The sequence below is a fragment of the Microplitis demolitor genome, chromosome 10, assembly GCF_026212275.2.
Source record: "Microplitis demolitor isolate Queensland-Clemson2020A chromosome 10, iyMicDemo2.1a, whole genome shotgun sequence".
NCBI lineage: Eukaryota > Metazoa > Arthropoda > Insecta > Hymenoptera > Braconidae > Microplitis > Microplitis demolitor.
In genome coordinates, this window is record NC_068554.1 from 5,831,670 (window position 1) to 5,847,788 (window position 16,119).

Genomic DNA, 16,119 nt, shown 5'->3' on the forward strand with positions numbered 1-16,119 from the left:
AAAGTCAGGGCTTATCAAAATAAAATTCATTGTAAAAAATGTTCTATTCTGGTGTCGATCTCCGCGGGTAAACAAAATTCTGATATTAATTTCAACGATATATTTATTATTTCATTTATTACTATAGACCAATAATCCTCGAAATATTAAATAAAAATAGTTAAGATGAATTTAAGATTAGGATCATCGATTTTTCTGATTATTTGTTTGACATCATTGATTGATAACGTCAGTTCGGTGCCGAACCCAGTGTCACAAGTGAGAAGTGTAGTTAATATAATTAACGACATTACTACACTAGTTACTGGTATGGATGGTCTTATTGATTTAATAAAAAATGACGACAGCGATCAAGTATTTCAAGACAAAGTAAGGACTAAACTAAACGATATCTACAACGTATGTTTGAAGATAGACGATGTGAAAGACCAAGTTAGAAATTTAACTTCTGTCGTGAACGTAAATGCCATCCGTGTTATTACGGAAACAGCTTTGAGAGAAGATATGAACTACATGTTAGATATAAATAACAAATTAAGTATAATTGAGACTAGATATAAAAATGATTTTTCAAGAATTTATCATCAATTACAAAACTATCGTCATGAATCAATCGATACATATATTTCCTCAATTATTGATAACGATGACTTGAAAGATAAACTGACGGATATTTTAAAGGCCACCAGGTTGGCTACTAGAAATCATTTTTATGCAGGAAAGAATATTTTTGAAATAGCTATCGCTTATTCGAAAAATGAGGTGATAAAATTTTATAATTTTTCGACGGTTATTCAAATGATTTTGATATCTTTTATTTTTATTTTAGAAAAAGTATCATCGAGATTGTAATGATATTTCTGCTTATGACAAACTATACAATTTTTATAAATATATTGTAGGAACTGTCACCCAAGGGTACACTATGATTATAATGGCTTATGAGTATCGTAAACTAAAATCGACGGACCCAAGTAATTATACACGGAAACAAAATTCCACTAAAATTTTACGATGTTAACATCGTAACTGTGAACTAGACTTTCATTGGCGTCAATTTTTAAATGTCTTATTTGAAAAGTCACTATAGTCTTTGTTAAAATTACGATGTAGGTTATATTCTTTAGTATTAGCATCGTAATTTTAACAAAGACTATAGTAAATTTTGAAATAAAACATTTAAAAATTGATGCCTATGAAAGTTCTGTGCACGATTACGATGTTAACATCGTAAATTTTAGTGGAATTTTTTTTCCGTGTATCTATATTTTAATCACTGAATAATTACACTGTAAAAAATTTGTGGAGTGAATCTGTACACTGTGAAAAATTCCCATTAAATTTTACTATGGGTTCATTGTAACCCCGGACCATAAGAAAACTGGTACAAAATTTACAAGCGTCCCATAGTAAACTTATGCGCATAGGTCCCAATCGTGTCATCTGCGCATAGCGTTTACTATGGGACACTTGTAAATTTTGCGCCAGTTTTCTTATGGTCCGGGGTTACAATGCACCCATAGTAAAATTTGTTGGAAATTTTTCACAGTGTAGTGAACGCGGAGTAGACGATTTTTTATTTATTCATTTCTTTTCGGGGTAAAATTCGCTCTAAAGGAGAGTTTTCGCGGAGTGTATGATTTTTTTATTTATCTATTACCCTCGGAGTGAATTTCACCAAATCATTAAATGTTTTTACTATGTAAAATATGAAATTCGAGTTTAGTACCAAATATTTATTAAAATAATTATATTTTTCTTAAAAAAGTTATTTCTACGAGATATAAATTTATTTAGGTGTTAAAACTCCGAAATCGATCCACGCGGAAAAAATTCCCTATTCATCTGCCTGTGGATAGATTTATTTTCAAAATTACGGAACTCCGAGTGACGAAATTAATTCGGATTTAAATACAATCTGTATTTACTCCTGATTTTCTGCAGTGTATCATTACTACTACTACTGATTTAAGGTATAATAAACTACATTTGTAGCTTTCAATAAAAACAGACAACATGAGTATCTCAATATTTATAAATAATCTGTTGTTGAGATAACTGAATCGGTGAAACATCATTTGAATTTGATTAATAATATAAATTTCAAATCGTCTATCAATTGTGATCCTACAACATGGAAAGAAGGTTAAAAAGAATTAACTTATAATTTTAGTTGGGTATTATTTTTTTAAACTATTTTTCAATTAATTAGGTGAAAATCATATTCGTATAAAAAACTATGTAACACTACACATTCCGGGCTGTATCATGCCCTTCGATAATATATATGATGATAGACCTGAATATGATTGTCCAGGCTTCGCAAATTATCATGTGCCATTTTCATCAGAATGTCTTGAAACAATTCATTGCACGGTAATAGATCTTTTGCCTTTAAATATATAGATTAGGGTCATTCGTTTTGGACATTTTTTCTTCACTCCTACAGCAAAACATCGATATATATATATATATATATAAATCAAAACCAAAAGTTCTAAAACTTTTAGTCCTTTATCTTATTTCAAAGTACTATTATTTTGATTTTGAAGTTTTTCCATTTAAAACCCACAGGAATCTATTTTTTTTTTTTTTTTTTTTTTTGAATTCTCTAGAATGCTCAGCCGCGTTTCAAGTTACCAGGTCGCTGTTTGCGGCATTTTATAGACACTTTAATGCTCTTCAAAAGTTTTCATAGTGATTTTATTGCGTCTAATTGTTTTTTCTATATTGGTTCTGAAAGTCATTTTTCTAATGATAATTTGGAATTTTAGTTAATGGTGACTAAACAACGAAATTTACAGTAAAAATGAAAATAATCATTTTGTAGGAAATTTGAAAAAATATATATATACATAATATAACTCATTTTTTGCGCCCTGATTATTTAACCCTGATTAAAAAAAAAAAATTTAACACAATTTGAAATGATTCAAAACAATTATAAACGATTCATTTTTAATAATATATAAATATACAGTTATCATTGAGCAAATCGTTTTGTTTAATCAGGAAACATAAAATTGTAAATTTTGAGATTCCGATAATTATTTGACTGTAAAATGTTCAATTTTAGAATCACCAGTAAAGTCTCAGTTATGCATAATTATACATTGTATCTACTTTATATAATATAAGAATTTAATTTCAGGTTATTGACCCTTCTCGTTATAGTGTATGTAAAAATAGAAATTATTCAGAGTTTACTGAAAATGGTAATAGAAATTTGAGTAGAGTCTGTAGACAAGGTTACGCTCCAACTTTGGACACTTATTGTGACTGCGATTATAATTCTGATCCTCTTTTGAGTGTTCGTAAATTGAGTTTATTAGCTCAAATGTGTGACGGCAGAAAACCCGAGTAATATAAAGCTATATCATCATTATCATTTTGACTATTATTTTTTGTCAGTACAGTAATTATACTTTTTTTATTTCGTTCATTATAAGAGTTGTGATGGGTGTGCGATTCCATGTACAAGATGGTATTATCCATATTGAAATTCAATGCGGTACTTTGGTCAACGGTCAAGTTGACCCTAATACCGTAAGATGGAACATGTATGACAGACAATATACCAGAAAAAATCATCCAAACTATATTATACTCAACTCAGAATTGAGAGAATTCAATATCGATGACATTGTAGGAAAAGACGGAAGTTTCGTTACAGGAGTTAAATTTGATAGACTTGGCGATAATCATATAACGTTAGCAGTATATGAGTCAGACATGTACGACAGTAATAACAAAATATCAATCCGATCTCGAGCTCGATTAATTTTTCCTGAAAATACCCAGCCGAGGTGAGGGATAACTAATTTGTGTGATGACAAATACTAAAATCTCTTCTTTTAATTGTTAACGATATTTTCAAATGATTTATTTACTTTAGGGAACTTATAAATTTACATGATCATAATTCACCTTTGGAATCAAAGACTCCGACCTACGAAATGAGTGAGTCAGGACGTCATTATGTAAAACTCACAGCGGCATTAAGATCACAGACGTATGGCAACAATGTAATTATGCCGTTTTTGGATTCACAACCGCTTATTACATCGCCGCCAGTACCTCTTGGTGGACTTGGAATATTCTTTAAGAGTCAGCCTGGCTATGGCGGGTTTTTGGCATTTAAACTGATTTCTTCAAAATATATGCATTTCATCAGTGAAAATTATGCCGAAAAATTGACTATCGCATCACCAGTCGCTTAATTTTTTCATACTATACTTCCTAAGCAATTTTTAAGTCGAAATAATAAAAATGTATTTTGAAGATTTAAAAACTACTCTAGTCTCTTTCGTAATACCTTTATTTACATAAATATTTGCCGATTTTTGTATACCGTCGAATTCCATTAACTCGGATTCCATTATCTCGGAACTTCCCCTCAATCTTAACCCCTACTACGAGCTACGCTCTTCCACCCAATACTATACATTTGTATGTGTCTCTGTCTATTCACATGTTATCATTAGTGTAGATGTAAGAGCGCATGCGTCAAATTCTACTTTTTAAGGGAGAAAGGGTATCCGTTAACTCAAAAATTTCAAGAAATTTCCGTTCCTCCGTAGACTAGCTGTCCGAGTTGATGGAGTTTGACTGTATTGCACACCTCAAACGCTAAGCGATCGGGTGTGCTCTACAGTAAAATCTCCGTAATGTTAACGCTCCTGTCCAGGACCATTCCGTAATATTAACAAATCCTATCGTCCCCACTATACCAATACTCGTGTCTTATGTGCGCAGATCTGCGCGGTAAAAATGCATAATGTACGAAAAAAAATACATTTTTAGGTTAAGATTTCATCGTATAGGTGGGGAGATTTAAATTTCCCGCCACTAAGCTTTTTTTTGATTGGTCGAACGAAAAAAACATACACGGAGAGAAAACTATAGTAACAGTTACAATATATTATGGGAATGGTTACCATACTGCATGGTAACCGGTTTTTTTGAAATGTTGATTATAGGAACGGCACCCATATATATTATGGTAATCATTCCTATAATTATGGGTATAATTCCCATATGGTATCGGAATAGTTCCTATGAAATTATGGTAATCGTTACTATGTACCTATGGTAATGGTTACTATAATATTATGGTAATCGTTACCATAATATTATGGGAATGGTTACCATATATTATGGGAATAGTTACTATAATATGATGGAAATAGTTACCATAATATTATGGGAATGGTTACCATAATATTATGGTAATGATTACTATAATATTATGGGAATAGTTACCATAATATTATGGGAATGGTTACCATAATATTATGGTAATGATTACTATAATATTATGGGAATAGTTACCATAATATTATGGGAATAGTTACCATAATATTATGGTAATGGTTACCATAATATTTAGAAATTATAATAATTTTTTTTTTCTATAGAATTTTGCAATGTAAATTATTATGAAGTTATTTATTATTATTATTATCTACAAATTAATTTTTATCTGACCAAAAATAATATTTTATTGTAATATAGTTTCACAAAAAGATTAAGTATACAAAAAAAACGCTTATTACAAAAAAAAAATTATTATAATTTTTAAATATTATGGTAACCATTACCATAATATTGTGGTAACCATTACCATAATATTGTGGTAACCATTCCCATAATATTATGGTAACCATTCCCATAATATTATGGTAACTATTCCCATAATATTATGGTAACCATTACCATATACGCTTAGGAACCGTTACAATGTGGTTATAGGATTGGTTCCTATTTGCTTATGGGAACTATTCCTATGAGTATGGTAATCATTACCATGATTCTTTCACATGCGATATGGGAACTGTTACCATAATGATAGGAATTGTTACCATATTTATGGAAACCTTCCCAGAAAGTATGGGTCTATATCCCATAATCCCAAGTAATCATTACCATAACGGTATGGGATAATATTTCATAAACGTACTAGGAACAGTTACTATAATTTTTTCTCCGTGTAGTTGGAGACAGGATTGTTAACATTAGGGAGAGAATCTTGTTACATTTACAGAGAGTGTAACACTACGTAGAGTCACATTATGGAGCTTCTACTGTATTTTTCCTCTCTCAAGGATATGCGATGTACTCATCTTAAATAACTTTCACCAGGTTTATATCTCACCTGTATGCTATGAAAAGTGCACTACGATAGGACACTCTAATAAACAAACTTGATATTCTTTTTAAGTTCTATACGCCGTATTTTAAACATAATAACAAATATGTAAAAATAAAGTTTTTTAAAAATATTCGACTCAAACTGGAATAAAAAAAGTATTCTCCAGGACTGTTTTATATGTTTATACTTTCACTAGAGAACTTTAAGCCATAAAATAAAAACACTTTACCGCCTTCTAGGAACTAAAACCCCGCCTTTGTTCACTACCTTTTTTTCCCTAAACGAATTTTGTTTACTCAGCATCCAGCTAAATAGTTTCATTTTATTACATCAATTCAAAACCGACAATGAAATAAATTGTTTAATTACGCAGCGCACGACTCCTGAATAAGTTGAAACTAAGTCCAGGGGTGAATGCAGAATCAGGCAAAAAGAAAAAAAAGTTAAATAAAAATTTATGAAACGAAGAACGCTAATAAGATTACGTATTGTTAAACGAGTATTTTTTAAAGCAAAATAAAAATATCAAGTTGAGAGGGATGTTAGAAGCTTTTTCTACGGATTACAAGTCTCTCAAATCTTGTAATCCGATCTATAAGAGTTTTGCTTTGTATTATATACTCGAGGATAGAATTCCAAGGCATAAGGTATATATATTTATATACATATATATAACAAGTACTATGAGTGTATAACCGGATATGATGTCCAACGACTCGGAAGTTGTTCTTAAGAAACACAAGTCTTAAATCCAACCTTTTATTTTCTATATGTTCTTTTATATTTTGTCCGAAAATAAACGCCAGTTAAATAATTAAAATTTTATTTTAAAAAAATTAAATTATTTAAGCGAAATGCTAAAGATTTAAATGTTAGTGGAAAAAATAAAAGCTGCTTAAAAGTTTGTCATGGGCACTTTGAGAAAATCGATAAGCTCGATCTGGTCTCTAGTCGTCGCTGGCCATATCTTGATTAAAATCAACGTACCACCCTTACTCTTATTTTTCCTTCAGCTTTCTTTTTATCTTACTCATCCGAGTCTTTTTACTGTACATAAAATAAAAGAGATACCAAGGAGACCTTCACAAATGAATTCGGTTAGTCTCGTTAATGTCCAAAACTCTTGACTCGAAAATTTTCCCACCCTCTAGTCGTATAGAATAGAAATAAAAAAAAAAAAAAAAAAAAAGTCTTTACTTGGTTTAATCACTATTTCATGGAGTCTTTGAGCTTTGATTAAACGCTAAAAATATTGAGGCATTTGTGTGGGGTTATTAACGATCCATTAGCACCTAAAAATGTCATTAGTCAATTTAAATTATAAAATGGACGGGACAAAAGAGTATAGTAGGTTTCGCCTCTCAAATTTCTCCCCTATTACAAACTGCTACGTGAATATAATACAGCCCTCGGGGATTGTATGTGGCGCGTGTCCATTTTTATTATCATCATCCCTTTTACATTTTCATTTTACGCTCTTTATCTACATATATCTATACATAAACATCACGGAAACTTATATAAAATTTTTTTCAACGGGGGAAGTCACCGAATTTTTTCTACTGATCATTCCAAATATTTATTATTAGACAAATTTTTTATTTTTAATTTTAATAATAAATAATTTATGAGAAAGTTAATCAATTTTTTTCACACATGAAATTCTTTATTTGAAATATTCAAATAATTTTATCCATAATTTTTTTTTGAATTATGTAGAGAAAGTTGGACAAATACTTTTTCATCTTTAGGGATGAAAAGATGTCTTATTTCTGCTCGTTGCATTAAATTCTGACGTAATTTCACCTCGTCAGGATCGAATTTGATTTTTTTATACCCTACTCTATCCAATCAATATGACAGTTGATGAGCTTACAATGATACACGACTGTAAGCTTCAATTAATATATTCTATTATTAATTTTTAATGAAATTGTCGAAATTTTAAATTTATCGGTTACATTGACGTATGAAAATTTTATGACAATTGAGTTATTTTATGACGCATGTAACAGTTTTTAGTTTCTCACATTGTGTCATAGAATTATTATAGAAATTTTTAGAAGTAAGAGCGTCGAAAAAAAATTATTCAAAAAAAAAATGTTTACAGAAATTATCCCAGCTATTTTGAATAGTTTTTCAGAATGTTGATTTCATAAAATACACTGTAAAAAATCTGGAGTGAATTCGGAGTGATCACGGATTTTATTTGAATCCGAATTCACTCCGCCACTCGGAGTTAGGGAGTTTGAGAAAAAATCGCATACAGAGTAAATAGGAAGTTTGTTTTTTTTTAAATGAGTAATTTCAGAGTGATCTGGATTTTATTTAAATCCACATTCACTCCGATTCGGAGTGAGTTTTACTCCAAGAGAATTAAATAAATACAATCATCCACTCCGCATTTACTCCGAATTTAAACCGCGTTCACTTTGCAAATTTTTTATATTGTAATGACAAAGTAAAAAATATTTGGGATTCCTGTTTTTCCCGCCTTTCTTTATATTTTTGTCATTATCTTAAGCATAACATTTTTAAAAAAATTTCCTAAAAAAAACAAAAATAATAAAAGTGACTGCTGACTGTCAGATTATAAATTTTAAATGAAACCTCCTAATTTCTATTGAATACACAGTAAAAAATTTGCGGAGTGTACGCGGATTAAATCCGGAGTAGATTGTGTATTTATTTAATCCCCTCAGAATGAAATTCACTCCAAAAGGGAGTTTATTTTAATATTTAAACTCTGAATCAGAGTGAATGCAGATTCAAATAAAATTCAGTTCACTCCAAAATCACTCCGCTGGAAAAACAAACTCCTTATTTATTCTGTATATGGAGTGATTGTTTCCCAAACCCCGTAACTCCGAGTGACGGAGGGAATTCAGATTTTAATGAAATCCATATTCACTCCCAAATTTTTACCGTTTATTTTTAAAACATAATTTTCCCCTAATTATTAAATTACACGCTTTTCAAAAAGGAAAACGTACAAAAAGCAAAAAGTGAAAGAGAGAAAAATGAAATGTCTTGTACACACATGTTACCCTCTTAGTGGTATTACATTGCATCTGAATGTTTTGTCTAAAGGTAGCGATGCATCGACTATAAAACATAATGGATGGATGAGGGTTGTAATGGTTATGACATGCTAGGATTTGCATTCATGTCAGTCTAGTCTCAAGATGAATATTCTGGTTTATTGTTCGTAAAAACATCACTAAATATGCTAATATTCTTTTTTTTTTTTTTTTTTTTTTTTTCCAAGTACTGTTAATTAATTTTCATTCTCGGAAATAATTACAAAAAAAAAGAAAAACAAATAAATAAATTTGGGTATTAATATTACCAAAAATAAATGATGTTTCAGGTTCCTGTGCGAGAAAGAAAGGACACAATTATTATGGAGTAGAGATAGGAAAATTAAAATCATATGCGCACAGTATAAAGGGGATGGTATATGTAATTGATGAGTCAACGATATTCATAAAAGGGTTTTCGTATGATGGAACGGCACCTGATGTATTTTTCTGGGTCGGAAATACGACAGCACCCAGTCCGATGGGTGAAATTGTCCCTTATCCAGAAGATTACACTGGCAGGTATGTAAATACTTCTAAATTATTATTTATTATTATTATGAAAATTTGAACAAATATTAATTTAAATAATTGAAAAAATTATTACGTTGATATTTATAAAGGAAATCGATTTCCATCTCTAGCTACTAAACTCATCTCTATTTCCCGTTCCTTTAGTAAACATTCTCGAGACCTTTGAGGTACTCGACAATTTTCATTTTGTGGAAAATAACCGTTTGCTTTTCTCGAGCCGACTATTCTTTTTCATCTTAATCTTTTGTAGAAATAAATAAAAATAAAGTGAAAGTATTATTAGTATTAGTAGTAGCGAGAGAAGGAATAAAATAAACGAGGGAGAAAATACTGAACAAAGAAAGATAAAAACTATTCAATTTAATTCTGTTGGCTCACGGTTGCAGGGAACCACAGGTACTAAAGGCCTATCACAACGCAAATGTCATTCTGAGGCTGCCGCAAGGAAAGAAAATACGCGATATCAAGTGGCTCAGTGTTTGGTGTCGAAGATTTACCGTAAGTTGCATTTTTAAAATTATGTTTTCTCCTGAAAATTATTTTTTACGGTACACCCGGGAAAAAAAATTTAGATCTGTTCTCATCAAATTAGATCAGCTCAGATCAAATTTGATCATAATTTATACTGAACCCAGATCAGAGTAGGTCTGATTTGATCTGTTCAGATCGAACTAGATCTGATCAGATATGACATTTTTCTTTGGGGAAAAATAGTCCAGATCTACCCTGATCAAATCTAATCAACTCAGATCAACCTAGATCTAGTCAGATCAAAATAGATCAACAGTGATTAAACGATCAATTTATGAAGTAAATCTAAATAGATCAAATTGGACCTGTACGAATCAAACCAGATCTGAGCTGATATAACTTTTTCTCGGGAAAAAAAGTTCAGATCTGCTCTGATCAGATTAGATCCTTACAGATTATAAAGAAACATTTCTTCACATTATATTATAATTATAAGATTAACTAGCTGAATTTTGACACATTTACCTAATGTTGATAATTATAAAAAGCCTATCGTAATTAAAATAAATACATTTTCTTGTTTATTCAGCTAATGATTCTTTTATTATAGAAAATATAAACATGATAATAATCTACTATCGATATTATCTGATATTCATATAGGAACTTCATATACATCGTTACATGACTTTCTTGGGTAAATAAGTATAAAATACTTTAAGGAAAAATTCTTTATGTATCTTGAAATGAGATTACTTTCATTATTGTTTATAAAAAAGTGATCCTTTATATTTATGCAAAATGTTTCATATTAATTATAATCATTTTTATTAAACAAAAAATCAATCTAATTTATGACAATATTTCATTACTTATACTCATTTTATATTACCGTCGAGATCAATAACTATTGGATATTTTGTTTTATTTAAATTAGTATCTTCTTAATTATATGTTAATTTGTATTTTTTGGAGAAGAGTGATCTTCATTATGAATCTTTATTAAGTTAAATTTCAATTGTATCATTCAAAGGAAAAGATAAAGCTGATCTCATATGGAATATGAAACGTTTGCTTTTAATTTTAATGACTTCAATCCTGTATATTTTATATTATTGTGATATATTTAATATATTTTTAATCAGACATATCAATTTTTATTATGATAGAGATAAAAAAAACAGATCTATTTAGATCTAGCGAATTAAATCAAATTTGATCTGAGCTGATCTAAGAGTGTTTTTTATTTACCTCGATCTGTTCAGATCCAAGAAGATCTATTCTGATCAGAGTAGATCTATTTTGATCTAAACAAATCTGGCCAAAATGCAGGTCTGTTCAGATCTAAAACATCAGATGTGATTTGACCTGAATAGATCTAAATTTTTTTACTTGGGCAAAGTATTTCAATTTTTATAGATTTAATTTATTACCATTTGTTGATCGCAAAAAAAAATTATGCAACGATATATGGTGAACCATAAAAGCTATCATATATGACCATATACGAAAATTAATGATTCAACTTTACATAAAAATGCTTTACAAATGGCGAAGTATCAAATTTCTTCATATATTTTTATATAAAAATCTTTTTTATGAAACCATATACAAACGATAGTCATATACGATCATATAGAAGCTTTGATCAGAATCTCATATAAAAATTAATTACCTAATTTGACGTGAAAATGTTTCATATATGGCAGAATGTAAAATTTCTTTGTACATTTTCATTTATAAAACCTTTCATGAAACTATATACAAATTATAGTCGTATATAATCATATAGAAGCTTTTATACAGAGACACATAAAAAAATTAATTGTTTAATTTTACACAAAAATGCCTAATAAATGATGAAATATCGGTGACAGGACTAAATATATGGCTATCCATGAAAAAAATATTAAAATTGAAGATATGTTTCTATTACATATATACATAATATATTTGAAAAGAGAGCAGATTATGAAGTGCAACCCCAAGAAATTCCTTGCATTATAAATTGAAAACAAAAATTTTCTTGAAGCGAAAAAAACATTTTTTGGAACAAGAAAAATTTTTTAGACTGAAAAACAATTTTCTTGTATCGAGAAATTATTTTCCAGTCCTAAAAAAATTCAATTAATAATGCAAAATTTTTCGTGCATCAAGGAATTCTTTTTTCTGTGTATGTAACACACCGTGACAATTGTTTTAAGTGACTACAAAAAACAATAGTTCTACTTATGACCTTAAACATGAAACACACTTAATGTGTGTTAAAATAATACACTTATGACATACTTGGTTTTAAAGTGTTGACGGTGAATATTAATACAACTAATTACTCGTCATATTTTTGCCGTAGATATTTAGTCGCGTAACCGAATTATCGGATTTCGTTGGATATTTTCAAATAAAAAATCTTTTTATAAAACCATATACAAATAATAGTCATATATGATTATATAGGATCTTTAATACAAAGTCACATACAAAAATTGATTGAATTTTAGTCTGCTAAAATTTTCAATATATCAACATAGAAATTCCTCACATGTAGTAAAGTATAAAAAATTACCTTATAAAAAATCATATATATGACCATACAAAAATATGAATCATATGCGTTCACATGAAAAATCCAGATAAATTCATATAAAAAAAATGACTTCGAAAAAGTACTTCTCAATAGTGATATAAAATATTGATCATACATGGTCAGATATTCCTAAACGAAAAAATATGTATGTGACATATATGCGTCAATGCATTGGCTATATGGGACATATATATTATTTATATATTTTTTTGTGCGAATAAGAATTATTGATACCTTGACATTATCAGATAAATAAACATTTTCCAATAAAGCTACGTGACGAAAAATACTCTTTCAAATACTGTTAAATTGTCAGATATAAACATTGATTATATATGTTCAGATATAATTACTAATTATATTTTTGGTCATATGTTCAAATGTATATATTATATATTGTCTTATGTAACCAGATAAGATATGATACATTTCATCAAAAAAATTATATTTTAGAAAAATTTATTTGTGGCCGTAAACAATATAATCTGATATAATATGGCAGAAAAACATTTTTACCTACAAATTATCCCCAAAAAAATAAATAAATATACTGGTGATTATTTTAAAAATAAAGACATATTAAATGCAGTATCTATGAAGTTATGGGCGTTTTATCCGGATTAAAACTCACTAATTCACCCTTCTGACGACACGCGATCGAGATAACTAGATTTTTGAAGAAGCCAAAGGGAGTCTCAGCGTGAGGTAGGGAAGGTTGGACAGCATTCATGGTCAATGGTGCGTGTCAGATGGATACGGAAGCCGTGAAGGCAGACGACCAAAAGCCGGGGACTCACATTTATACTTACTACTATACTCACATTCACACATAAATTTAATACTACCAAGCAAAAGCTATGAATTTAACCAATAAAAGATGAAGAAGCTGACTTTTTATTTTATTTATTTTTTTTTTTTTTTTTAAGAAAAATCGAACAAGTAGTATAATGTGCTAGTCTCCAAGGACTTGGTGATGTCCTTCTTTCCGTGACTGAGGCTTCTCTCAATCGGACACGCTCTATCGCCTTAGAACTGGGCTATTGCTTAAATAATAGAGAAGCTCTATCAAATATATATATATATATATATATATATATATATTAGAAAAGAAAAAAAAATAAAAGAAAAGATAAAAGAATGAAATATAGATATACGATATATGATAGATGAGGATAGAATGGAAGGTAAAAAATTTCACCGAGGGTGGATCAAGAGCTGTGAGCTATATAGACTCTGGCTGTAGGCTATGGGGTAGCTTTGCTTAGATATCGAGTAGACAAGAGCTGTCTGTCAATCGGTATCCCTCGATGATGGGGTAGATGGTTGAGTGTATTGTTGTATAAGCCAGATATCTTGTAGGCAGTATGAAATCACCGGTAGCAGTTTCATATTGAGTGAAATGTCGAAATAAAAAATCTTTATCGTGATATTTTTATATCAATAGATTAATCGGACTCGGGCATACGATTCAATAGAAATTGCACGAAACCTTGAAACTCCCAAAGAAATTCTCTAAGCCGTGACCATTTACTTTCCTTTCCTTTAATGTATTTAATTTTTATGGTGGCTTGAATGTTAATTAACGAAATCAGGGAACTGAGTTAATTACATTTTCCTTAATAATTTGAATTAAATTTTGCCGCAATCAGAATGTTGAAATTAATTATACGCTGATTTAAAATAAGTACCTTGTGAACCCGAGAAACCGAAGGTTTATAAATAAATAAAAATAAAAAAATTGATTGATAAAAAATTTATGTAAACATGAAAAAATTACACGGAGAAAAAAATTAAGTAATTTTTACTAAATTTGAAACAAAAAATTACAATCTGAAAAGTAATCTCGAAATGTTAAAAAAAATCAAAACTTGTACAAAACTCAAAGTAAAAATTACAACATATTTAGAATAATTTTTTTTGTTGATTATAAAACTTACTGCATTCAAAACAAAATTTACTAGCGACAAATAAAAATTGTAATGTACCAATAATTTTTACTATTGTACTTAGTAAATACACTGGTCACAAAAATTAAGGGATATAAAAAAAAAATCTTTTTCTCCGGCAAATTAAAGGGCATAAAATTTCCTAAAAGAGTCATAAGGTCAGATTATCAAAAAAAATTTATTGAAGCCCATGGACTTGTTGGAAGACGACCAAAAATTTGGTAAATTTTTTTTTCATTGGTTTTTTTAGGATTACTCCGGAACCATGTATGATAACAAAATTTTAAGTCTAGGTCTGAAAATAAGAAACTTAAGGCTACAATTTGCTTTTTTTGTTTATCTTCTACGACCATTTTTCACCGAGTTACAGCATGTTGAAAATCACTCAAAAATTTATAATTTTTTTTCTATCCCTTAATTTTTGTGTCCAGTGTATTGGTTAACGTGCTTTGTGAAAGATGTATTCTGGCGAGTAATTTTTACAATCCAGATAGTAATTTTTACAATCTCAAATAGTAATTTTATCTCCCGAAGTAGCAATTTGTCTTACCGACATTCTGAAGTGTACAGTACATACTTAGAATTACATTCGAGATGTAATTTTTATCAACTACTTTAACACAGAAATCTGTTAATTTAACACAAACCGTTTGCGTTATTTAACTTTAACACATTTTTTATGTTAAATGATTAGAAAATCTGTAATGTAAGACATTTCTTGTGTTATTCGAAAATTGACACGAAATTTGTGTTGTTTGATTAAACGTTCCCGCGCAATTATTTGTTACTATAACCAAGCAAAGCATTGTAGCAGCATTGTCTGCAGAGAAATTTAGATTATAATTTATTCACAATTTAATATATACATTTTACAATTAAATTTATATAACTTTGATATCTTTTTGAACCGGTTCAATTGTTCGCTAAATTGACATTAAATCTATTAAGGGTAGATCAGTATACCTGAGTTGGTTAGGTTATGTGCTTATGTTTATTAGTTGATTTTAACACGAAAAATGTGTTAAATTTACACAAATGTTCTGTTAAATGTACACAAATTTTATGTCAAAAGAACAGATTTTGTGTTTAATTTTATTTAACATAAAATTTGTGTTAAAGATCAACATAAATGCAATGTGTTGAATTAACACAAAAATTTATGTAGACCGTTTGCAACACACGATTTGTGTTAAATTTAACACAAAATTTCTAACTGTGTACTAACTTTTAATAATTCTAATAACCATGTATACTTTTTGTAAAATTTAACTATTTTTATATAAATAAGTAAATATTGATTTTTTCCAAGCGAAAATTCAACGACGCTTTATTGTAATTACTATGATAAGT

The 16,119-nt window shown here is 29.1% G+C and overlaps 1 protein-coding gene across 1 annotated transcript in view; it reads left to right on the top strand.

The window, feature by feature from the left end:
* LOC103570678 (protein Skeletor, isoforms B/C) overlaps positions 1–16,119 on the top strand; it is a 61,509-nt gene that overhangs the window by 31,733 nt on the left and 13,657 nt on the right. Inside the window, exons 2-3 of the mRNA XM_014439855.2 lie at positions 9,522–9,753; positions 10,152–10,263. Of these exons, the coding sequence (XP_014295341.1) occupies positions 9,522–9,753; positions 10,152–10,263 (344 nt within the window). The remainder of the gene's footprint in view (positions 1–9,521; positions 9,754–10,151; positions 10,264–16,119) is intronic.